Source organism: Ipomoea nil, unplaced genomic scaffold (assembly GCF_001879475.1).
Source record: "Ipomoea nil cultivar Tokyo-kokei standard unplaced genomic scaffold, Asagao_1.1 scaffold2805, whole genome shotgun sequence".
Lineage (NCBI taxonomy): Eukaryota > Viridiplantae > Streptophyta > Magnoliopsida > Solanales > Convolvulaceae > Ipomoea > Ipomoea nil.
This window is the reverse complement of record NW_017619233.1, coordinates 4196668-4219891: the sequence shown is the minus strand read 5'-3', so window position 1 is coordinate 4219891 and position 23224 is coordinate 4196668. Positions and strand designations below refer to the sequence as shown.

General features: G+C 36.2%; 3 protein-coding genes across 5 annotated transcripts; all 3 read left to right on the top strand.

The window, feature by feature from the left end:
- The first annotated feature begins 11051 nt into the window (after positions 1 to 11051).
- Positions 11052 to 14534, top strand: LOC109158142 (ubiquitin-conjugating enzyme E2-23 kDa-like). 3 transcript variants are annotated; one of them, XM_019305977.1, is made up of 8 exons: positions 11052 to 11322; positions 11435 to 11466; positions 12162 to 12227; positions 12310 to 12389; positions 12667 to 12781; positions 13186 to 13238; positions 13429 to 13557; positions 14134 to 14534. In XM_019305977.1, exons 3-8 carry the CDS (start codon positions 12184 to 12186, stop codon positions 14265 to 14267), a joined length of 555 nt encoding a protein of 184 aa, XP_019161522.1. In that variant the 5' UTR covers positions 11052 to 11322; positions 11435 to 11466; positions 12162 to 12183; the 3' UTR covers positions 14268 to 14534. The 3 variants fall into 3 exon arrangements, with proteins under 3 accessions (XP_019161522.1, XP_019161523.1, XP_019161520.1); XM_019305978.1 differs by having other exon boundaries at positions 11411 to 11466; XM_019305975.1 differs by lacking the exon at positions 11435 to 11466 and having other exon boundaries at positions 11053 to 11322.
- Positions 14535 to 18351: 3817 nt separating this feature from the next.
- On the top strand, positions 18352 to 20544 carry LOC109158136 (probable inactive receptor kinase At2g26730). The gene is made up of 2 exons (XM_019305969.1): positions 18352 to 18944; positions 19852 to 20544. The coding sequence occupies exons 1-2, from the start codon at positions 18374 to 18376 to the stop codon at positions 20418 to 20420; spliced, it is 1140 nt and encodes a 379-aa protein (XP_019161514.1). The 5' UTR covers positions 18352 to 18373; the 3' UTR covers positions 20421 to 20544.
- A 342-nt stretch (positions 20545 to 20886) lies between these two features.
- LOC109158138 (RING-H2 finger protein ATL46-like) lies at positions 20887 to 22222 on the top strand. The gene has a single exon (XM_019305971.1). The coding sequence runs from the start codon at positions 21138 to 21140 to the stop codon at positions 22173 to 22175; it is 1038 nt and encodes a 345-aa protein (XP_019161516.1). The 5' UTR covers positions 20887 to 21137; the 3' UTR covers positions 22176 to 22222.
- Positions 22223 to 23224: the final 1002 nt, after the last annotated feature.

Genomic DNA, 23224 nt, shown 5'->3' with positions numbered 1-23224 from the left:
AAACATTCATGGTTATTTACAAGATAATATTTGTTTTATATTTTTTCAATCTTTTATCGTTCAAAGATGCAACACCTGTTTGAAATGGAAACAAAAGTGAAACCACACTATAATAATTTCACTACTATGTGAAATACAATTTTCACTCAATTTATATATATATATATATATATATATATATATATATATATATATATATATATATAGGGTTGCACTCAGGTGCGAATAAGTGCTCAGGAGGGAAATGCGAACGAATCAGCGCGCAACACGTGTCCAGATCTAATAACTTAAAAAAAATGCGGTGGCATTTTCGTAAATAATTGAACATCGAAGTGCAAGTAAAATCACTTACAAGTGCACCTACTTTCACCTATAAGTGCATGTAATTTTGCTTTGTTAGCATTCACTTTTCGCAAACATTCATGCACCTGGGTGTGCTTATAACTATATGTGCAACTATTTATAACTATAGGTGCAACTACTTATAACTATAGGTGCACCTACTTTCACCTATAAGTGCATGTAATTTTGCCTTGTTAACATTCATTGATCTGAGTTCAGCGGGTAGTAATACCCCTGAAAACCACTCGCAAACATTCATACACCTAGGTGCAACTACTTATAACTATGTGTGCAACTACTTAGAACTATAGGTGCAACTAAGTATTGATGCTCAGTGTAAATTTTTACTTGCACCGATAATACATTTTACATGCCCTTGTAATACATTTTACTTGCACTTTGATGTTCAATTATTTACGAAAATGCCACCGCGTTTTGTTAAAAAATCAGTGTTTCTCATCCATTAGATCTGGACACATGGACGGACAGACTCCATTCCTATTTCGCGCCTGGGCGAAGCATTCGCACCTGAGTGTGATTCTATATATATATATATATATATATATATATATATATATATATATATATATATATTATTTGGTGACACTAAAATAATTTATATAAAAATAATGGAAATCTGTTAGAATTTCAATGTATCTTGTATTAATCTTAGGCTCAGAGCTATATATATAGAAGTAAGAGAAGAGTAAAAATGGACCGGAGGAGAAATTAGAAATATGTAGAAACTGTTCAAAGACCAGCTTTTATTCATAACACACACATATACTCCGTATATAACTAGTCTTTTTCTTTCAATGAGATAATGCCCAATAGGTCCTTCCAACTTTACCAGTCACTTTTTTGTTTAAAATTGTGCCGGGCGGCTGAATCTCTAATAACTTGTGATAGTAAGTCATTTATTGATTTTTGGGCTTAATTGCGTTAAAATGGAATGTTGATGGGTTTAATTGATTCTTTAAAAAATTTAAGTGCCAATTTGACTTCTTAAGTAAAGTTAGGGGCCTATTTGACCATTTTCCTTAATTATTTAGTTTGAATTGAAGTGTATAGGGGAGATCGTATGCAAACTTGGCTTTTCGTGCAAACATGCATATCTAAAAACATAATAAGTCTCAATCAAAATTATATCCCTAATTTATGTCCATGTTTTTAGTGCTAATCATTTTTGTACATTGTGCTTTTAGGGTTGTACTATATATTTTTTTTTGGACAAAAATATCACAATTGTTACAACTTTCATTATCTTTTTCATTATTGTTATCATGCACATGCATCCACCATATATTTTATTATATTCTTTAATAATAATAACATTTATAGACATTATATATTGGATTAATATAATAAATAAATTTGATTTTATATAGATTTTAAATAGTAAACATTTATTATTTATTTTTAAAAATATAAATATTGTGCATATGTTTTTGCACACCACGTATAGAAAAACTAGTTAATTAATAATATCCAAAAATATTAAAATCAATTGAAAAGATGATGATATAATTGTAGTTCTGCAGAAGTTTTACTAGCTAATAAACAAAAGATTTAATTATCAAAATAATTCCTTGACTATTGTAAAATAACAAATTTAATTCTCAATTATTATTCTTGTCCAACTAAATCCTCATATATACAAATGTTACTCATTTAAGTCATGTGTTAATGCCACCGTGAAATTTGAGGATAAAAATACAATTTTACATGTTTAAATATTTAATACACGAAATAGTCCTTGAATTATGACAAAATTTTCAAAGTAATCCGCTGATTGTGAGAATTCACTAAGTGCCTATTTGGCTGGAAGTAATTTAGCTATAGTTGAATTGCAATTTTATGGAAGTCACAATTATACTGTTTGGTTGGATGGAATTGCAATTCTCTCCAATTGCTGAATTAGAATTCAGAGCACCCCCCCCCCCCCCCCCCCCCCCAAAGAATTACAATTTGGTGGTTAATGCGAGAAAAAAAAGATAGTGCGAAGACAATTTTACCCATCTAATAATACCCTTGCCTTATTAGCTGTCATCCACCATCTCATTCTCATCTTTATACTCTCCTGTCTCACCGTTTCTCTGTTTGGGAAGGTGCAAAACCATAAGCAGATGAAAAGATCCAGCGATTGTGGGAAGGAGGTGAAGGCGTGAAACTTCTTTCTCCTAGTTTTTCAAGTAAAAATGTTCTCTCTCTTCTCAATCCCTTGTTAGACTTGATTATTTTATATGTTCTTGATTTGAATTTGGATCTAGGTTTTGGTCATTTTTCTTGATTTTTCATTCTAATTTTTTTTTTGTGTGTTTTTTGCAAAATGAGATTTTAAAAGCTCATTCATCGGTTGCTAAAATTACAGAGAATAGAAGATTAAAAACATTTTCTCTCCAAACAACTGCTTTCTCTCCATTTTCCATCTGTAAAGGCCCTGCGACTCCATCCTCCGGCTGACGCTCTAATGGAGGGTTGAGCCGGTGGTGCCATTAGTAGACTCCATCATCTGGTTGTTTTAGGAATAAGCGTTAGATCTCAGATTTTCTCCGATCGTTTTTTCAGAAAAGGCATCAGAGACTCTCCAGATCTGACATGTTTTCTATCATCTTTTCAATTTATTTTGTTTTCTTTTGATTCTACGTTATCCCTGTTGGATATTGGTGAATAAATCGATACACAAAATATATATATATAATATATAATTGTCCCAAAAAAATGGAATTTAATTTATAGAAAATTAATTCCAACCAATTTTGGTACGAAACCAAAATTACATATATATACAACGTATATATATTAACCAAATAGGGATTTATTTTATCAAAATAATCCCACCACAACTAGTACAAAACTAGTACACGGGACTTAATTTCCACGAAATTAATCCCACCACAACTAGTACGAAACTAGTACAAGGATTTAATCTATCCGAGATTAATCCTACCACTTGGTCCGAAACCAAGAACAAAAAATAAGCAAGAACGGGTTTCTAACCTGAGGTTTCAACCCAACGCGAAGAAACAAGAAGAAGCAGAGGAAGCCCGAGTCGTGTGTACACACACTCTCCTTAAAACCGATTCACCACCTCCCGAGGGTGCTAGGATCGTTGTGGCGTCAGTCTCCCAGGATAAAACGGACTACGACTTTGGCGTTCGAGCACTCCAACCCAAAGCCTAGCGAACTAGAACACAAGTTGAGCACTCCGACGTTTTACGGAAGTGTTGGTAGAATCTCTTTGCAAGAAACAACTTTTTAGAGAAGATGAGAGAAAAATATGATTTTTCAAGTTCAAAAATTGGACTGAAACATTCTACCCAACACATAGGTTTTTATAGGGGAGAGAGGAGTTAGTAGCCCACTAAATGGCATATTAAACCAACATAAATCCACGATTTAATTATTGGATAATAACGTTTGAAACGGTCGTAATTATTATCGTAATAATTCCAACGGTCACGAACTTAATACGCGATTAATTCGTACCGACCACAACGACCCGTTTCAAAAAATCTGAGTGACCGAAAAGTCCGTACAAACCCGAATGTTTAACGAATTGGGATTGGAAACCACACCCGAGTGGTCCACACGCACCGAAACGGTGCAGCACGAATCAATGCATATAGCATTTGATTCGTGCACACCGAATCCACAGCACGAAAGGAGCTCACACGAAATGAACTCATAACTCAATTCACTAATTAAGCTTTAGTTCCATTTCTCAAATTAAGCTCCCAAAGCTTAATTACACAACTTTCGTGTAGCACTGAATGCTAAGCACGAAAGGAGCTCCACTACTCCCAATTCAACTAAGCTTTTCAAGCTTAATTACACTTAAGCTTCCAACCAACTTTCGTGCAAACGAAGGTTATTAAAATGCTAATTCCCAATTAGCATTTAAACTTAAGTTTTTGACTTCTCTCAAATAGGTTCTCTTTGAGAATCAATTTCTCATTCACCTATTACCCATTTTGAGCGTACATTATATCAAATTCTTCGTCTCACTACGAAGAATCCGAATCCACTTTGACCCGACCCAAATCGGAAGTGGACCCATATATATTTGTACCACAAAATAATCACTCAAAATGCCATTTTTAGCTAAAAATTTCAACAATCCCTTTGTTCATTTGACTAGTTTGTTTTCTCTCGTCTCTCTGGCGAGTGTTTCCCTCTCGTTTTTTTGGCGAGTTTTCCTCTCGTTTCTTTGGCGAGTTCTCCTCATAAGCGTAGAATGATAAAATGGTCACACCAGAGTCAAGCTTGGCTATGTTTGACCAGATCTGTGAAGAAGCACCGAGTTCATCCAACAACTTCGGCTTCAAATTTCTAAAACAGTCCGTCGATCCAAGTTTTCTATAACATTACTAGGAAATTTGTTTCTATGTCTGACTGTAAAGAATGCACTGTCATTCTAACGACCTGTATTGTAAACATTTCTGTTTATGATTAATGAATTAACCTTTTATTCTTTAAAAAAAAAAAAAAAAAAAAAAAAGAGGCTCATTCTTCAATTCAGTTTCACTCTCAAATCTATTACTACTCTTCATTGGGTAATTCAGACTGAATTAATTATTTATTTGGTACATGAATTGATGGCCACCGTTCAATAGCTTGAATCCATCGTTGGATGTAAGCTTTTAATAAGTTTTAATATTTTATTAAACTTGTTATATTGTATAATTAGTATTTGAAGATGTTTTGAATTTCATTTTTGAAAAGCTTAACATTGTGTTAATTTGGTGTTGAATTTTTATTATTATATAAGGGCATTTTGGTCATTGTATCACTTAGTTGAAATTCCTTTTCTACTTTATTCCATTCAAGACAAATTTCAATGTTTGGTTGGAGGGAATTGCAATGTTTGGTTGGAGGGAATTGCAATTCCATGGAATTGCAATTCAATGCTTGTGGAAAGGAAAAAATGACAAAAGTACACTTGGTGATTGTTATTATTAGGAATAAGGTTCAAATTGGCCACTGAACGTAACCTGAAAATGCAATTAGGCCACTGGTAGGGAATATCCCGACCGACACAAGCTCCACCACGACCGACTTGCCTTTGTCTTTCTCTTTTGATCTTTGCAGGTAGCAGGTCGGGCTTTTTTTCATGGAGATGCCGGTCGGGAACGGCCGGAAGCTGCCCGAGCGCTGGTGTCAACCACCGAGCGGTAGCCCTTTGACGAAAGAGCTGGCACAAGGACACGAAAGGACGCGTGGCGGCTCTTCATGGTGACAGGCAGGGCACCCGGGAGGATGACACGTGGTGGCTACGTGGAAGACATGCCGAGCGGCCGGAATCTTGTCCCCGGCATAGCAGCTATAAATACCCACAGTAGCTACAGTGGAGGGGACTTTTGGACGATCGATAGGTTGTTGTTAGAGAATCTCGACCGCACTCAGTCGGTACTCAGAGCAACCAAGTAGATTGTACTTAGGGCCTCTACCGTGATCAATAAAGTCTTTTACTTGCTTTAATTGGTCTCGTGTTATTTTATATTGCTTACGTAGAATTAGCAGTATCAGCCACTGAACGAGAAAAAAGTGCAATTAAGCCACTGAACACTCCAAAAATGTGCAATTTCACCTGATAGCAGGTTACCCTCAATTTTAGCAGGTTACTTGCTTACGTGGCTGTTGAGTTGGCATTTTTAATAAATTTTAAATACTTTTTAATACATTTTAATAATAAATTTTTAATTAAAAAAATTAAAAAAAAAATGACTTCATTTTATTCTTTATTTAATTTTTTTTTTCAATTTTTTAAAATTTATTATTAAAATTAATTATTAAAAATTATTTAAAAATTATTAAAAATGCCAACTCAACTGCCACGTAAGCAAGTAACCTGCTAGAATTGATGGTAACCTACTATTCGGTGAAATTGCATATGTTTGAAGAGTTCAGTGGCCTAATTGCACATTTTTGAAGTGTTCAGTGGCCTAATTGCACTTTTCTTTTTGTTCAGTGGCCTAATTGCATTTTCAGGTTACGTTCAGTGGTCAATTTGAACCTTATTCCTTATTATTATGATTATACAAGGACATTTTAGACTTTATATTACTTTTTCCTTCTCATTCCCAATAATTTTATTCCTCCCTGCCAAATAATGTAATTTGAATTCTTACATTATTCACATCTTATTCTTTTACCACCAAATTACAATTATTTTCTTTCTTAATTCCTTCCTCCCCACCAAACACCTCATAAAATCACTAAGATTACAAAAATCAAAGCTTTGATCCTACAATTAAAAAAAAATAAAAAAATATGTATGTCCCTAGGATGGTGGTGTATCTTCAATATCTGCAAAGTCTACAGCATGCATGTTTCCGCATAAAACATGCAAAAAATATTAACGAATGGTGTCTTCACTTTTCAACAATTGCTTTTAATTATCTCATTGAAAGCTTTACTATATTATTATTAGAGTTAATACTCAAAATGGTCTTTGACTATAATAATTTTTTTCAATTTTGTCCTAAACGATTTTGGTGATTTAATCTAGTTCCACACTATTGTGTTTTTGGTCAATTTAATCATTCGTTTGTTATTCCGTTAAATTAGTGTTAAATAAAGGGACAATTCAATAATCTCAATATTGACATATCTTTACTCTCAGTCCTGCGAAGTACGAACTCCATCCTTCTTTTACGAATTACTTCCAGACCTGCGAATCAAATTTTATATTTGTAGGTTTTGAAACCTATTTGGCTTTCTTCAAAAGTATGAATTGAAGCTTCATCAGGCTAGCGAGCAAAGGCCCTTTTTTTGCTCCCTCTATTGATAGATCAAGGGTACTAATTATGGGAGTAATTCGTAAAAGAAAGAGGGAGTTCGCACTTCGTATGGCTGATAGTAAAGAGATGTCAATATTGAGATTACTGAGTTGTCCCTTTATTTAATACCAATTTGATGGAATGACAAACGGGAGACTAAATTGAGCAAAAACACAAAAGTCTAAGACTACATTAGGTCACCAAAGTCATTTTGGACGAAATTGTGAAAAACTACTATAGTCGAGGACCATTTTGGGTATTAACTTATTATTATTATTATTATTATTATTATTATTATTATTATTATGAGGAAAAAACGTCAAATAGACCATCGAACTATTACTGGGCGTTTGGTTGGAGGGATTTTAAATTCCCTTCCCACTTATTAATTCCCATATAATTCTAAAGGCCATTAAATTCCGTAGTTTGGTTGGAGGGAATTGCAATTTCCCCATTTTCATGGAATTAAAATCCCATGTCCCCCCTGGTATTTTAATTCCTGGGAAAAAAAGATAGTGATGAGTCAAAATTACCCCTTCCCTTTTTAACCTAAAATTAATGTCTAACAACAATAATGGACATTTTTGACTTTATACTACTTATTCCCTTTCAATTCCCATGTATACCAAACATTGGAATTGAAATTCCCAGTAATTCTATTCCTATCAACCAAACACTGGAATTTAAATTCCCACTTTATTCCCAGTAATTCAACTCCCATGGAATTACAATTCCTTTCCCACATAATTCCCCCCTCCAACCAAACGCCCTGTTAGTGTTTGATTGTTTGTGCAATTGGCCCATAAAACAAAAAGAAAAGTGCAATTAAACCTTTTAACTCTATAAATTTGTGCATATAACATTTTTAGCATGTTGCTTTCAGAAGCAGGTAAGATGAATGACATGACATCTTATGTGGCAATTTTTAATATTTAAATCAATTTACTATGGTTAATATTCAACTCTATCCAAAGCACATCACCAATCTTCTTAGACTCCTTTTGCCTGGTTTCTGCGGTGGCCCGACTATCGCAGTCGGCGACCCACCGATGACTAGTGGGGCGACGCCTTTGCCCTTGTCAGCAGCACGTAGGCGAGCTCTAGCCTACGCACGATGGAAAGCTCAACAGTCCACCATATCTTCAGCGGCCTAGTCGTCGTCGGAAGTCAGGTCAACGGGCTCAGTGGCCGGAGCTCGAGGATGGAGTGCAACCAACTCACCTTGGTCGATTTCATTAGAATCCTCACCCAACTCGTTGTTCCCCGCAAGACAAATAGAACTATGATTAGCTCTTGAAGGGTAGCAGGCATGATTGCATGCAGGAATTAGACCTGTCGTGGCAGCCTCGGCCGATAGGATACCAGTTTTCTCTATGGCACAGAGTCGAGACCAGCGTTTGAGTGGAGATGAAATCGCTTTCAAGAATGGTCTTAACTAGCTCGCCGACCAGCTTGCTACATTAAGTCCTCTTTTGCAAGGGTTGGGAAGTCGAATTCCGCGTGAGACGCAGCTGGGTGAACGAAGAAAAAGTCATTCTTCTAACCTTCGTGGGAGGACTCTAGCCTGTCCCTTTGGCGTATTTGCACGTATCCAAGGGCGGCCACACGCGACAGCCGGAAGAACTAACTAGTGGAAGAAAAAAATGGAGGCCTCCTCCTAGAGGTAGTGAAGGTAGGTGAGGAAACTGACTAGAAGGCGATATGAGTTGGGAACCAATTGGCCAGACACGAGACCATAGTAGCGGAGGATTAAAGAGATGAAGGGGTGGAGAGGAACTCAAAAACCATAGCGGACCAACTAGTAGTGGATTCCTACAAAATCGCCCGCTAGGGGGTCGGTTATTAGTCGTTGCCCAACCTCTCGAGTCTTAGCCGTAGGGCCGAGTAGCTGCCAAGCGTGGTGGTAGTCGAAAGTAGAAAGGGTAGAGTGATGAGTCACCAACCGGCCTAAGTCTTCAAACCGGCCCAGTTCCTGGCGAAGAGTTTGGTCGTGGAGTGTTGGATTTAGAAGAGCAGATGAGGTAGGCCCGACCGGAGCCACTAACTGGAAATAGTGGGCGGTGGATTGCTAGTAACGCCTTGCCGGCGTGAAATAGAAGAGGAAGGGGTTTGAGAATAAGACATTAAGAGGAAAGAAGGCTGACCTGAACTAGCACGGAGAAAAAACTGGTAGGAAAGGTGAACGAAAAATGGGAAGACACCCGGAAAACGAAAGCAGTGGTCGCCGGACGGATAAGGCAGGGAGAAGAGAGCGCAGGATAAGAAGAGGTGAAAGTGAAAAGGTAGTGGTGAAAGGGTGAAATGCATATTTATAGGGGACGAAGGGTGTCAAGATGATGACACGTGGCATATATCCAATGGTTGGCAGGCGAACATGACGGCTGGCGCGACGATTACTTTAGGGTTGGGGGGAGGTGAAAAATTGAAACTCTAACCGATAGGAAATGAGGAGGCGTATTTAATACGCCTCATTTAGCGCCCACACCCTCAATCAACCAGCCAGTCGGGAAGAGTGAGGGGTCGTCACAACAGTAGAGACAGCCCAATCGGTGCTAGCCATGTTTCTTTGCTACACTGCAAGATTGACAAAGATGCTTGGAAGTTTCAACCTGCATTCAGCACTTTGACTACCGGGTCCCCCACCTCGTAGATGTTTACTTTCTCGAGCCGTCTCCTTGCTGAACCTCGAAAAAGTGAGGGACTAGTGATTTATACCCCTGAGTAGGTTACCCAGTTAGGAGCACGTCTCAGCACTCGAAGCTTGCAGCTTGACCATGTTACTAGAAGACTGGAGGCACTTAGTAGACAGGATCCTCGCCAGGGCGTTGGGATCGTCTAGGCCCGGGCGCCCACATTACGATAGTCGACAGGTGGTCGGGCTGGTGCGCTCAACTGGGTGTCTTACCTAGAGGCTGTTAGAGGAGATTTTCCAGGGATTTCATATGGATTTTGGGCGAGATTTCCCTTATCGATATTAGGAAAGAAGTATGACACTTTAGGAAGTTTTCTTAAGATCAAATTTGTTAATTTTTTTTAGGAAGAAGTGTCAAATATGCCCATGTACTATTGTCAAGTGCTCAATTCCCACCATGAATTAAATTAAAGGCTAATTAACCACACTTACCTACTAAATTTGTTCAATTAGTTTTTTTTTTTTTTTTTTTTTTTTTTTTTTTTTTTTTGCAGGTAATTCACTTTTTTTGCAGGTTACCAATTCAATTATTAAAACAATAATTTCAAAATAATTTAAAAATTATTATTAAAAAAAAAAAAGAAAAAAGAATACAGCCACCGGCTGTCCTCGCCGGTGGCTGTATTCTTTTTTATTTTATTTTATTTTATTTATTTATTTTAATAATTAAATAGGTAACCTGTTATTAACCTGTAAAAAAAAGTCAATTGAACAAATTTAAATCGTAAATGGACCTGTTTGACACTTAATTTAGTTCGTGGTGGAAATTGAGCAATTCGCAGTAGTAGATGAGCATATTTGACACTTGCGCCTTTTTTTAATTTCTTTTCCAAGACATGTAAATCTTGTATAAATACCCCCTGTGGGGGCACATCGAAAGGGGTCACAAATCCAATTCTCTTGCAATAACTCTGTAAGTTTGCTCTTTTATTTCATCTCTTAAAATTATTTTACGGTTATGTTTGACCTGTCGTCCGACACTCTGTGATCGTGAAACCAACATTACTATTACTAAATATTTGATTGATTCCAATTACCATTTCGATTATATTATTTCACCCAATATAATATAATATTGTATTGGAGGAATCGAATTGAAAAATGTGAATAAAGATTGGAGTAAAGAATAGCGATGGAGGACGTGGTGAAGGGTTGTTAAGGAACGTGGTTAGTGAGTCTGTGGCGAGGAGCCAAATCCGCCTCAAGGCTCAAACTCAATGTTGAATGTCGATGATGGATGGATGAGTGTGGGCGGGCTTGTGGCCGACTCCGCACGTGGGATGGGGTGCCCCTCCCATCTCTAAACTTTCCACTCCAAACACCACACAATGTCGTCACTCTTCTCTTCCTTTCCTTGTCTTCTCCCTCATCTAATTAATTTCTCCTTTCTCCCTTCTTCTTCTTATCTTCTTCCCCCCCTTTTCTTGGTTTTTCCTTGCTTTTCGATTACTTACCAAAAATCAAACTCGAATCTTAGTCGATCCCCTCATACCCTTCGTCTCACAGGTTCGTTTCTTTATTCTACTTTTCTTGATTGATTGGCACCCCCAAATCTTATCCCCCATCGCTCTTATTGCCCTTCATTCTGCTTCAGCTCTCTGTGCATTAATATTTATAGCTCTAGAAACCAGGATTTCTGCCGATAAAAGGGTAATTTTTTTGTGCTTTGCTCAATCTTCTTGGATAGGTCAATCGGTTTTGGCTATCCTATTCACTCAATGTTGGAATTTCAGTGAATTATAATCTTGGCTAATCCTACTTGTGTGATTTCATTTAAAATCTTGTATAATGTATTGTATGGTTATTTAATTTTAAGCTTTCAACTGCCTGTCAAGTTGCCAGTGTCTTTAAACAATTAAACTGTCCCTTTTGGGGCAAAAAGGTGTTTTAGATGGAAGCTTGAACTGAGGAGGGGAAAGTGAGGGTATCTAGATTACTCAAAAGCATAAAGTTATCAACTTGGGATCATGGCATCTAGGATAGTGTGTTGGCATTCCAGTTCTTCTTTGTCTTCCTCATCCCATAGCTCTAAATGGCTATGCACCTTGAGTTATTGCTTTCTTAGTATCACTTCAACTGTATTGCTGCTTAAATTAGTGTTGCTAGTTTCTCTGGTGCAACTAGTGCAAGGTAATCCAACTCAATTGTTGTTAAACACAAGAATTATAATCCAATTTGAGTAGAGGTTTTGGAATTCTATGATGCAGATCTGACATTCTTGATCTACTTTGTCTACCTCTAATAGATTGCTTTTTCTGGTTTTTTAAAGTTTTGATAATCAAACCTGGTATTCATGCCATAGTCATGATATTGCTTACTTTTAACTTTTGATTTTTATTTGGCAGTAAACATACAACATTTTCAAGAATGTCGTCTCCAAGTAAGAGGAGGGATATGGATGTTATGAAATTGTAAGCATCTCTGGATTTCTTGATTTAATTCTATGTCTTCTACTTTAACTTTGCTGATAAGTCATTGCATTTCATGTGATAGGATGATGAGTGATTACACAGTGGAGCCAATAAACGATGAAATCAACAAGTTCAATGTCGAATTCCATGGTCCAAAAGAAAGTAATGGTCCTCATGTCCTCTGCTTGATTGTCTTTTTAACAAATAATGTTTCACACTTTCATCGATTCAATCACATTGCAAATTGTGTTGTACACTATTTATATTTCACTCTGGGAAAATCTGGGACCTTTATTTTACGCTATTTATATTTCATTCTTCCTTCACCGTTTTTCCATAATGATTTGTTACGCTTATTTCTGCAATGTCATCATGATATTTCATAGATAACTTCTGATTTTATATGTTTCTCTTTCCTTCTTCTTTTTTTGGTTTGAAGGCCTTTATGAAGGTGGAGTCTGGAAAGTTCGTGTGGAGCTTCCAGATGCTTATCCTTACAAGTCTCCTTCCATTGGGTTTCTAAACAAAATATTCCACCCAAATGTTGATGAACTGTGAGTTCCCTTATAAAGCTATTACTCCCTCCATCCCATTTTATGTGTCTGGTTCGGTTAACGAGGCTTGACTAAAGTTATTTTTAATCCAATTTTTTATAATATTAAGTTTAGTATTAGTATACAAAATTTATATATTTATATTTAGAAACTACACTAAAAGTACTATTAAACACAAAAAATCAAATTTAAAAATAGGTAAAAAATACTAAAGAAAATAAACAAAGAAGAAAGAGTTGTTTAACTAATGAATAGTAAGTAGGACATATAAAATGGGACAGAGGGAGTAGATTAGTATAGCACTCTACTTGCCACATAACCATCAAGATGTTTTGAAGATATGTCCTGTAATTTCATTTTGTTAGATCTGATTTTGCTAATTAAATTTTGTCCATTTATTGAAGGTCCGGTTCTGTATGTTTGGATGTCATCAACCAGTCATGGAGTCCAATGTTTGGTATGTGTTTACAGCAATGAAGTATTTATTTTTGTGGAGTCTTTTATGACAGGGACAAAAGAAGTTTATATGAATGCATTTATCGTAGAACTGAAAATTTAGAGCGGTGTTTATTGGAGAATGTTAGAACATTCAATTTGATTAACTATATAAAAGTAATTTTCTTATGGATTTTTACTCTGGCATGCAGATCTTTTAAATGTCTTTGAGGTTTTCCTCCCTCAACTCCTGCTTTACCCGAATCCATCAGACCCCTTGAATGGCGATGCAGCATCACTGATGATGAAGGACAAGAAGCAATATGACCAAAAAGTGAAAGGTGAGTGGCGTTCCTTAAATGTTCAAATTTGCCCTCGGGGTTTGAAATTGCCATGCTTTCAACTGAAAATTTCTCCGTTTTTAGTGGTGGTTGGGAAATGGATACATTTATCACTAGCAGCTGGTCTTAAATTCACAATATGGATAAGACGTAACACCATATTGCTTATTTCTCGTCCAAAATATCAAAAGAAAAAGATTTTGAAGCATGAATCTGCTCATGAAATTCACTAGATGGAATCCCATTATGACCTAGATAGTAGAGATGTCAACGGGGCGGGGGCGGGGGGCATACCCCCCATTCCCACCCCCCGACTTTCTGGCCCATTCCCCTCCCAGGGAAGGGACAAATCTCCCCATCCCCACGGGGATTATTCGGGGACAGGGAGTTGGGTTCGGGGTTCCCCTTCAGGTACGGGTACAATTGACATCCCTACTGGATAGTGTAATTTTCACCAATCAAATGACGTTTTTTTTATGGTTATGCATCCACACCCAAAATATTGCAAAACCCTTACGCTGATTTGACAAGTAATCAAGACATTCTTTATTTTTTGACTCTAAAATCTTATGACAGAGTATTGTGAGCGGTATGCAAAGAAGGAAAACATCAGCACACAGAAAGAAGAGAGCGATGAGGAGCTTAGTGATGAGTATCTTAGTGGGCAAAGTGATAGCGAAGATGAAGTTGCTGGACATGCAGACCCGTAATGGAATGGCGTGGATTTGAATAAGATGTTATTTCCATGCCGCAGGTTCATTCAACCCCTTTATTGTATTACTACATTCTTATGTAAATCTAGGACATGATCACAGGGGCATAGTCTTTCTTAGTGAATCAGTTCTTGTTACTTAAGATGATCAAAAGATGAACTGTTTTAGAATGAAAATGGTAACAGTGTTTAAATTGTCTGTAACTCTGCCAACTGGATATGCAAAGGGTAATGTAAGTATCTGACTTTTGTATTCTACTACCAACTCCCATTCCATTTTCATTGAAAATTTCCTTGTTGGGTACACAGCTGGGAACAATAATGCAATTACAGATTGGAATCTTCAATGAGCTCATATCCAAAAACTGGAATTTTTCTGTGTGTTGTAATCTGTTGCTATCCTCTTGGTGTGTGGTTGGATTAAGTTAAACAAATAGTGCAATTGATTTTTTTTAAGGTAGTCAAAAAGCTACCTTTTAAGGCAACCGTTTAACTGCCTTAGTGGTTGTCTTTGAAAGAGATATATAATTTGACAGACGCTAGTTGGAGGAGACTATTTGCCTTATCCGGCTGTAGAGAAGGCGACTTGGTCGTATTCTCTGGCAGAACTCAACGGTCGTCCGTTGCTAGTGTTTGTTCTAGTTTGTCGGAATATGATCAAATATTTGTCGGAGGTTTATTGGAGTTAGTTGGAATCCTAATTGACCTGAAATTACAGATCACTAACAGTGAGTTTTATTGTTCCAAAATAATTTGTTTGTGGTTTTAATGGCAACTTCTAAAAGTTTAAGAATTTAATCGACTTTTTAAGTATTTAACTTTTTTTCTTTTAATTTTTTTTAAAATAGCTTTGTAGTTTAATTTTTAAGCAATTAGTAGTTTAATTTTAATTTTATAATTATCATTTCAATTAAATGTAAGTATGTTTATTTTAAATAATTAAAATATAGTAGAATAAAATGGAACAAATTATATTATGGACTTTGGTTCACAATGCATAGAATTCATGTTCATAATACACATACACATAAACACGATATAATGAAGATGAATTCTGTACATTATGAACATGGATTTTGTGTATTATGTTAAGTGTTTATGTGTCATCAGTTATATAATACACAGAATTCATGTTCATAATACACATACACATAAACATGATATAATGAAGATGAATTCTGTACATTATGAACATGAATTTTGTGTATTATGTTAAGTGTTTATGTGTTCTCAGTTATATAATACACAGAATTCATGTTCATTATATCGTGTTCATGTGTATTATGAATATGAATTCTGTGCATTATGAACATGAATTATGTGTATTGGACCATGGTTCACAGTGTAATGTGGACCATGGTTCACAGTGTAATGTGGACCATGGTCCACGATATAACGATTGATAAAATGGTGGTCCACAAAACCTTTTAAAAACATTTAAATTAATTGGGAGAAAGGTTTTTTAGATTGAGTGAGATACTGGATGATGACGTGGATGCTGTGACCCATAAAAATTTTGAGAAAAAAAACTTCACTAATGAGATTGCTCTAAGTATTTAAAGTATTCACTAGTGTTACGACGTTGTTTTGAACTTTAATTTTAACGGCCATATTTTGTTGTTTAGTTTGCGTTATAGAAGTTTTTTTTTTTTTTTTTTTTTTTTTTTTTTTAACTATAAAGCATGTGCATGTATCGCGTGTTATGTGTTTTTGTACATTATGTTATGCAATTTTGTAATTTAAGCATATGGATTATGTACCTGAAATTGATTAGTAGTTGTATAACACAAAACATATTGTGTCTTATTTTATGAACTTATGTTGTATTATGAAATTATATGCCTATAGGACATAAATTATTTACATAAATCAGATTTAAGAATAAGTAAAATAGAAAACATGTGTATGTATTTCGTGGTATGCGTTTCTGGCTTTCTATGCTTCATGTTATGCAATTTTGTATATTAAGAGGAATGATTCTATACATAAAATAAATTAAAATTTGTGTTGAAATATGAGAAATGAAAAGTTATGGAGTCTATTAAAAAGCTAAAACGTCAAACGACGTCATTTTGATCCAGGGTCCACAATGCTATGTGGACACTGATCCACGATATAAATTGCGTTCACAGTTACCTTTTAAAAATTCACAATTTGCATACTACGAACGCACAGTGTTAACATATATGTAAAGTCAAAAACTTGTGTGAGACCGTCTCACGGGTCTCCATCCGTGAGACGGGTCGGATCTTTGACTTCATTAAGACAAAGATCCGACCCATTAATTTTAGATTTGACCCAGTAATCAAAGATCCAATAGTTATGCTGTGCAACCGAATGTACCATGCGCATGGTGCATACAGTTCAAAACGACGTCGTTTTGATTAAAAACGCGCGTCCCACTTTAAAAAAAAATCAGGTTCGACTCTCAGCAATAGCATTATTGTGGATATATAATTATGAAATTGTGGATATATAGTTATGAAATTGTGGTTATATAGTTATGGATATTTAGTTCATTCATTGTGGATATTTAGTTCAATCATATATTGTGGATATTTAGTTCATTCATTGTGGATTTTTACTTCATTCATTCATTCATTGTGGATTTTTACTTCATTCATTCATTCATTGTGAATTTTTACTTCATTCATTCACTGTGGATATATAGTTATGAAATTGTGGATATATAGTTATGAAATTGTGGTTATATAGTTATGAATTTATGGATATTTAGTTCATTCATTGTGGATATTTAGTTCAATCATATATTGTGGATATTTAGTTCATTTATTGTGGATTTTTACTTCATTCATTCATTCATTGTTTGATTTTTACTTCATTCATTCATTCATTGTGGATTTTTACTTCATTCATTCACTGTGGATATATAATTATGAAATTGTGGATATATAGTTATGAAATTGTGGTTATATAGTTATGAATTTCTGGATATATAAAAATGCTATTGCCGGGAATCGAACCTGATTTCTTCTTTAAGTGGGACGTGCGTTTTTTTTAACCAAAACGGCGCCGTTTTGCAACCGTATGCACCTTGCAAGGTGCATTCGGTTGCACAGCATAATTTGCATCAAAGATCTGTCCCGTCTCACAGATTGAGACGGTCTCACACCAAAAATTGATTATTTAGTGTGCCCAACTAATGGTGGGGAATTATATATCTTCAATATTATTTAGTTGGTCAAATCAATTATGAGTGTGTATATTATTAAGTTTATTTCATTAATTTCGCTGAAGAATATTTTAATCAAATGGGAGTGGTCATTTAGAAAAAGATCATTAAGATCTCCACTAAAGATTAAGGATTTAATTATTCTCTTCATACATCCCAAATTAGATTGTATGTCAAACAATAAGTCTAAAAGATTTCAGAAGTATTAATTTTGTATTTGTTCATATAAATTCATAAGTTTATATTATTGAACATTTGGTTGTGCAACATATTTATGAAAATGTTGTAACAGTATTAAGAATTTATTAGAACAAAAGTATTTAACTTGTGATGCACTGTCTTTTAATAAATTCTTTAGTAATTTAATAGTCTTTTAGTTTCTTCAACCATTTTGATTTGTAATAAGGCTCAAAACAATTTTGTGAAACATACAAGTAAGTAAGACTGAAGTGTTACACATATATAAATGATTATCTTGTTTTGTATTCACAAGATCTTTCCGAATATTGCAGTCACACAATATCAGAATTTGATCATCATATTGTATGTTTTGACATAGAAACACAATTTATATTCTAAAAGTTCACTCTTTCAATACTAAAAATACACAACTCCCACAGATTCATGGTATAACAACCCCCACAGATTCGATTCTTGAAATATCCATTGGAAAGGGACAAGACAGCAGTTTCAAAGTATATGATTCTTGCCGGCACTTCCTGTAAATCTGATATGCCAAATTGGAATCTTTAATAATTTCGCATACTACTTTCCAACTCAAAAAATTACAACAACTTCATTGTAGTTTCCGCAAAGCGGCTGCGGCTAATGCTTGCAGTTTTCAGAACATTATATTGGTATTTCCTCCCAATCAAATACTACAATATATATACGTTGCTATCCAGTTCTGTATGTATATAGCCCAGATTGCATCATCATCATCATCTACTTGCGAGCTAGGGATGTCAACTAACCAGATTCTGATGTTCACTGGGTATTTTCTCATAGGTGTGGCTCTATTCCTTGCACTAACTCTCTGGTTGCGCAGAAATGGGAAGAAGAAGAATAAGAAAGAAGCAAAAAATGGCGATGAAGTAGATGAAAGTGGGTTAACGAAGCCAAGGGAGCAACGAAAATCTGAAAGTGGTGAAGTAGCTTCAGAATCAATGGTGGTTGTTGGGAGTGGAGAGGTGAAAGGGCTAAGATTTGAGGAGTTGTTGAAAGCTCCAGCGGAGTTGCTTGGAAGAGGAAAGCATGGAAGTGTGTACAAGGTGATGTGTGAGAATCCCAGGATGAGTTTGACGGTGCAAAGAATAAAGGAGTGGGGAATAACAGGCCATGATTTCAAGAAGCGAATGCAGAGACTGAGGGAATTGAAGCACCCAAATGTGATGCCTGCACTTGCCTTTTACTCTTCCAGCCTAGAGAAGCTTTTGGTGTATGAATATCAGCAAAATGGGAGCCTCCTCACACTTGTACAAGGTGGTGTATATATATGTTTTAATTTAATTTAATTTTAAGTTCCCACGTCTTAGGATCAAACATTTATCATTATCGCCATATTATATTTGTCACATTTTCGAGAGACAAGACAATGAACTTGACATTTTATGGGTCTTCTTCGCCCAACAATCCTATAGCCACCAATTGTTATCAAGTCTCTGCTCAACAATTTCCTTTCCTAGCAACTGACAGTCACTCTGTTCAACAATTCCCTCTCCTAGCACCTGACAGCCACTTTATTTCCTTATATACTTTCACATTTTCGAGAGGCAAGGTAGTGAATTTGATCATTCAAGTGTCTGCCCAACAATCCCTCAAACCCTTAATGGATTTGGCTCTTTAGGCCTCCACCTTCTAGCCCCAATCCCTCAAACCCTTACTGGATTTAGCCCTTCAGACCTCTACCTTCTAGCCACCGATTGCTGGACTTGACTCTTCATTGACCTCCGTCTCCTAGCCACCAATTGTTGGACTTGTCTCTTCATCGACCTGGTCTCCGCCCAACAATTCTCCCTTCCAACACCCATGCTCAACTGATACAACTTATATTATATCAAGTGTTTATCACTATGTCAAAAGTAAACTTTTTATTTCTTTATATACGGTCACATTTTCGAGAGACAAGCTGCTTTACTTGGCATTTTACCTGTCTCCACCCAACAATCTCGTAGCAACCAATTATTAGACTTGACCTTTCATGAGCCACCACCCATTCACCCAACACCACAATTACAAGCATGCATGTTCGTTAGTTACGTTATATATATATATATATATATATATATATATATATATATATATATATATATATATATATATATATATATATATATATATATATATATATATTTCATCTGAAGAATCTTAGCTTGAGTTAATAATTCAGGCATCCAAATGGGCAAAGCCTTTGACTGGAGCAGAAGACTTAGCATTGCAGGCAGCATAGCCGACACCTTAGCTTTCATGCACAAGGAGCTCAAAGAAGACGGAATTGCTCACGGAAACTTCAAATCCTCAAACATTATGTTTAACCAAAACATGGAGCCCTGCATTAGCGAGTATGGTCTAATGCCATTGCCAGCGGAGGCCGCCATCTCAGAAACCCAACAAAACCCCTTCAAACAAGACATCTATGGGCTCGGAGTGATCCTCCTGGAGCTGCTAACAGGGAAGATGAATATGATGATAATGGCCCAGAACAATGGGCAAGAAGACCTGGCTAGCTGGGTTCTTGGTGTGCTTAGAGAAGAATGGACAGTGGAAGTTTTTGACAGGGCTTTAATCCAAGAAGGAGCAAGTGAGGGAAGGATAGTTGGTCTGCTGCAGGTGGCTGTGAAATGCGTTAATCCTTCCCCGGAGGCCCGGCCTAGCATTCACCAAGTTGCTACCATGATTAGAAGCATTCAAGAGCAGGAAGAGAGGTCCATGGACTCTTCTCAAAGCATCACAATGTGATCGCTACGACAAAAACTTGTGTAACGATTCGCGATACAGATCAGATTGTAAACAACTGAGTGTGTAAGTATTATTATTACAAGGTGACTGTAAACTTGTGTAAGGATTCGCGACACGGGTCAGGTTGTAAAGGACTGAGTGTGTAAGTATCACAACGTGACTGTACTACATACTGCACGAGTTGACCACCTGAAAGTGATCTTAAATCAAGTCGAAAGTCTTGTTCGGATCACTTTTGGTATCCGGAAAAACCTTTGTTGCTATTTCCGACCACTTTTTATTTTCGACTTGATTTAAGATCACTTTCAGGTGGTCGGAAATTCCATAATTTCCAGCAGTGAATATACTATTTGTACCATAGTCTTTAGTATCAAATATAGTTTAAGTTTATCTTACTATGTGGTAAAGTATTTTCTTTTCTTCTATTAATTTTTTTTTTCCTATCAGTGGAGGGATCGAAAAAGTCTCAACCTTTAGCATGTTCTCTGAACCCCTGTGGTACACTTCCCTTATCCCCTTCTTGTTTTCACAATCATTAACTTTCTGTTTCTGCACTTCCTTTCTCTAATTTAATTTCAAGGGCTTGTGACTTTTTGCTTTGTGGGACTTAAAAAGTGTTTCATTTTGGGTTAATGAGCCAAGAATTAATGACCTGTTCTATAAATAGTACAGCAATTTAGAGAGCCATGATGGTCTTCTTAGAATTCCCATTTTAAAATGTGTTGGGTTCAATATCAGAAAGATGGAGTTTTGAAGAACTCCTCTCCTGGTTCTTATGGGGAGCCCAGTCCCAGTCCCCCTCTCCCATCTGGGAACAGAATTAGCCCAGAAGTGCTTTTCATTATAGTGATATTAGCACTCCTATTTTTCATTTCTGGTTTACTTCACTTGCTTCTCAGGTTTCTTGTCAAGAATCCATCTAATTCACCCCAGTCCAATACAAATCCAGAAATCTCTGATGCCCTTCAGAGACAGTTGCAACAGCTCTTTAATCAACCCGAGTATGACACTGGTCTGGATCGAGCTTTTATCGACGCTTTGCCTGTTTTCGTGTACAGAGAAATTGTGGGTTCGAAAGAGCCCCTTGATTGTGCTGTTTGTTTGAGTGAATTCTTGGAGACCCACAAGTTGAGATTGCTTCCAATCTGTGGCCATGCTTTCCATATTAACTGCATTGATACTTGGCTCTTGTCCAACTCAACTTGCCCCCTCTGCAGAGCTGCCCTTTTCAACCCCGGGTTTTCCACCATGAATCCCATGTTTGATTATGGCGAGCTAGCCGAAGAGGATGGAGACCAGAAACCAATTGATTTGCAGGAGGAGATTGTGGTACAAAAAAGGACTTTTCCTGTGAGGCTTGGCAAGTTCTGTAAATTGAACAATGTATCAGGAGAGGGAGAGAGTAGCAGTAGTAACTACTTGGATTCTAGAAGATGTTACTCGATGGGATCTTATCGATATGTTGTTGGTGACACGAATCTCCGGGTTGCCTTGCCCTTGAACTGCCAAAGAAATGGTGATAATATAAAGGTTGTGAAATCAAGAGATCAAGAACCTTGTTGCTCACTTGATGAAGCAGATGGGGAGGGGAAAAGATTAAGTATTGGAACAAAAACTGATAGCTTTTCTGTTTCGAAGATTTGGCTGTGGTCGAAGAAGGGGAAGTTTGCTAGCTCTTCTAATAACTCCCTACTGGAAAATCCTCCTGCCATTGATGTGGATTTACCATGGATGAAGAGAAGAGTTAGCCAGTAAAAACAATAGTCTGATTCCTATATATGTTATTTTGCTTGTTTATCCAGAGTTCAGTTTCCATTCCTTTGAAATGATGAAATACTTTTTGTAGAAAGGAAAAATAGTGATCTTAATCCTCAATTCTTTTCTTTGTTATTGCTTGACAAGCATTCTAAGAAACTCATGTCTTGAATCCTGTGCTCTTAGACTCGTGAGTACAGTGGCACCGCCACACTTAGTTCTAAACTTTCAATTTAACTAGATCCTTCAACTTTCAAGTTAACCATTCATGCTTCAACTTTCAAATTTTTAATGAGCCCTTATCCTAACTTTACCTTTACTTAGACTAACGGAAGGACCATGATTGGTTAAATTTGAAAGTTGAAAGTTGAAAGACCACGAGTGGCTAAATTGCAAGTTTAGGACAACTAAATGTGACACAGTGTCAATATATTCGGAGGATCTTAGCTGGTATTAACTCTTATTGAGAGAGAACATAGACAGTTTGTATGCATCTCTTAATAGAAGGTTTTGAGATTCAATGTTCATTGCACTCACACAAAAAGATCAGGGATGATTAATCATGTTCTCTGAATCTCTGACTTGCAATGCATTTGGGTAATATTCTGCATTTCCATTTTGAGGATACTTTTGACTACAATTTTTTGTCTGGGCAATGGAGACAGAAGATAGTTGTGGTGTGTATATATTTGTGGAGGGATACATGCATTCCTTGATTATATTTTCTATGGTTGCCCAGCCAAAACTTACATACCCACAATCCGATAATTACATTTTTTATAAGTTGAATTAAAAAATAATAATAATAATAATAATAAGATCATTCAGAAATAATGAATTTTCGGTACACTAATATATATTCAGTATATTAGAAATGTACATTTATTCATGATCCACATTGCAATATGAACTATGGTCCACAATATAATTTACTAGTAATTACACATTGGACTCTTGTCCACATGTGCCCTTTAGCCCATAATAAAATATGAAAATATTTGGAAAATTTATTGGATGAGAAAGCTATGTACAAGGAGTTCAAGGAGGCC

Coding starts and splice junctions, on each gene's coding strand:
- LOC109158142 (XM_019305977.1), top strand. CDS start 12,184: ATGTCGTCTCCAAGTAAGAGGAGGGATATGGATGTTATGAAATT. Junction 12,390..12,666: donor ATTCCATGGTCCAAAAGAAA/GTAATGGTCCTC, acceptor TTTGGTTTGAAG/GCCTTTATGAAGGTGGAGTC. Junction 12,782..13,185: donor CACCCAAATGTTGATGAACT/GTGAGTTCCCTT, acceptor CATTTATTGAAG/GTCCGGTTCTGTATGTTTGG.
- LOC109158136 (XM_019305969.1), top strand. CDS start 18,374: ATGTATATAGCCCAGATTGCATCATCATCATCATCTACTTGCGAGCTA. Junction 18,945..19,851: donor CCTCCTCACACTTGTACAAG/GTGGTGTATATA, acceptor TTAATAATTCAG/GCATCCAAATGGGCAAAGCC.
- LOC109158138 (XM_019305971.1), top strand. CDS start 21,138: ATGTGTTGGGTTCAATATCAGAAAGATGGAGTTTTGAAGAACTCCTCT.